Below are 2,438 nucleotides of genomic sequence, written 5' to 3' on the forward strand. Positions count from 1 at the left end.
CTAAGAAAATAACATAATTGAACACAATATTTGTATTAATTATTTAGATAAATATAATATTTATTTTAATGTCAGTTATAATTATTTAATAATTAATATTCTTATATGGAGTGTATAATTTTATTAATTGTTGTAACACCTACTAAACATGTTTGATAATCTAGTAAAAGGAAATAAGGTAAAAAAGATTGAACAGAAGGACAATGCATTTATAAAAACTTGTGATGTATATTGTAAAAGTAAAAAAAAACAGCTGCGGGCTACATGATTTTGCAGCCACTTCAACCTCTCTCCATTTCGGTTTTCCCCTTTAACCATACTATATTTCTGTACCAATTTCCAATATAGTCAAAAAAGTTGATACACAGTCAGAAGTCAGAATAGTTTAATTGGTTATCTATCTGAACTTCCACCTTGTTGGTATTGATTTGATTTCCACTCTGTAATTTCATTCCCTACCCTCAAATTTTTTTTCGAAAAACAAACACTCGGAAATATCCTACTTTTCCCACAAATTAAATAACAATACCCTTTAAATGTAACTCTATTCTTCCCCTCCATTCACTTTTTTTTTTTTTTTTGGATTTTATATTTTGAAATTCTTTCCGGTGAAAGTTTGGCCAAATTGCCAATGAGAAGGAACAATATTCCATGAAGTAGAAGAGCGGTGGTCACTAGCTTTAACCCTGAAAGAGAGTGATTGACCAGTTAAAACCGCATTTGATTGCCAATTTTGACCCCAATTACGGCTCAATGGAATCCAATTAGTCTTTGTTCCTTTTACCCAAACTTTAATAATATCTCCTGCACCTGCTACATTCGTGATCAAGACTAAGTTAAAGTAACGGAAACCATTGATTGTGAACCTGATTCCTCCTTGCTTGCGGCATGGTATCCTGCACATTTCACAAATATACATTACTATTATTATGGAATGTCACATAAACATTATTTCCGATAGTACAGAGGTATATTTAATTGATTATTACCTGCGATAAGTAACAGGAACAATGCCAGCACGGTACTGAGCAAGCTTGAGAAACATAGGCATAGTGAGATCAAAGTGAGAGCGAGGAGGATTGCACCAGCCACCATTATCATTTGGCAATGCGTAGTTTGGTGGGCAGAAATTGGTAGCTGTGATTAAAATTGAAGGGCTTCCAGGGAGACACCATTTCCAATTAGGAGTATTTGTACATTTAAGTTCAAAGCAAGCTCCACAACTTAATCCATTGTTAAACAAAGCAGTACTTAGTGCTGCTGTGTTAACTCCGTATCCTTGGCTGTATAAATTTCCATAACCACAGGCACCACCCATTGTTCCAGAAGCATCACTTCCACCGTAAAATGTAGCATGTGCAGTTTGCCATGAACCACCAGAGTAAACACCAGGGATTCTTCCTTCAACAATGTTGAAACATGAGTCCACAAAAAGAAGAACAGCGATGATAATCATGATACCCATTCTTAATTGGGGCTTAAAGGCTTATGGAGTTGAGGTGGTTGAAGAAAATGATGGAAGGGGAAGGACTACTTATAAGAGAGAAAAGAAACGAAATTATGTGTATACCTAACTTTGGTCCTCCTTAATCAAAGGACATATTGGCGGAAACAAAAACATAAAAAAAGAGAGTATTTATTTTGTTTTTGGTTTTTCATTCGATGTCTAGAGCCCACATTGAAGATTGAAGTTTCATTGGAGGCTTGACTAAATACAGATCGTACACTGCAAGGCTTATTCAAAGATGGCGCTTCCAACATGATATTTTTTTCATAGCTCGAATCCAAAATCTCTAGTTAAGAGTGAAGTCGTCTCACCAATTTGATTTGATTTGATTGAAATGGAATGGAATAAAAAAAAAAAAAGGAAAAGATAGGTCCACATCAGAATAAAGGTCTCTCATGAAAACAGTTATTGCCGCTTTTTATCTTTAATTCCGTCAATCTGCTACACTTTTTACACATTTTCATTAATTACTTCCGAATTTTCCGCTCCCACTTTTCTCCTCTGTTTTATGGACTATCAATTCACACATCCATCCTTTTAACATTCTTGTACAACCGTTGAATTCAGGAAAATTGCCACAATATGCCCTATTCAACCAAATTTGAAATATAAGTTTCATCTTTTATAAATAACAAACTTCACTCATCATTTTATCAATATAACGACAAATTTAATAAACTTATTTAACGCACTTTCAATTTTTTCATATATGTCTACATTCAATCATACAAAACTGAAACACATGTTTAAATTGGCTAAAGTTTCAGTCATACGTATTTGAATGCAGAAGAAGAAAAAATATAAAATGAGTATTAGGATGATAAAAAATAGGACAATTCGTTAAATTCTTACGATTAGGTGGTACAGAGAGATCAAATTATGAGCCTAAAATGAAGGATAGCCATATTCCCCTAAGTTGCTTGTGTTTGAA

General features: G+C 33.7%; 1 protein-coding gene across 1 annotated transcript; it reads right to left on the reverse strand.

The window, feature by feature from the left end:
- Positions 1–504: 504 nt before the first annotated feature.
- On the reverse strand, positions 505–1,508 carry LOC125837622 (expansin-A4-like). The gene is made up of 2 exons (XM_049516718.1): positions 990–1,508; positions 505–896 (listed from the first exon to the last, which is right to left on the reverse strand). The coding sequence occupies exons 1-2, from the start codon at positions 1,463–1,465 to the stop codon at positions 587–589; spliced, it is 786 nt and encodes a 261-aa protein (XP_049372675.1). The 5' UTR covers positions 1,466–1,508; the 3' UTR covers positions 505–586.
- Positions 1,509–2,438: the final 930 nt, after the last annotated feature.

The sequence above is a fragment of the Solanum verrucosum genome, unplaced genomic scaffold (assembly GCF_900185275.1).
Source record: "Solanum verrucosum unplaced genomic scaffold, falcon-dt-bn FXZP01000156.1, whole genome shotgun sequence".
Lineage (NCBI taxonomy): Eukaryota > Viridiplantae > Streptophyta > Magnoliopsida > Solanales > Solanaceae > Solanum > Solanum verrucosum.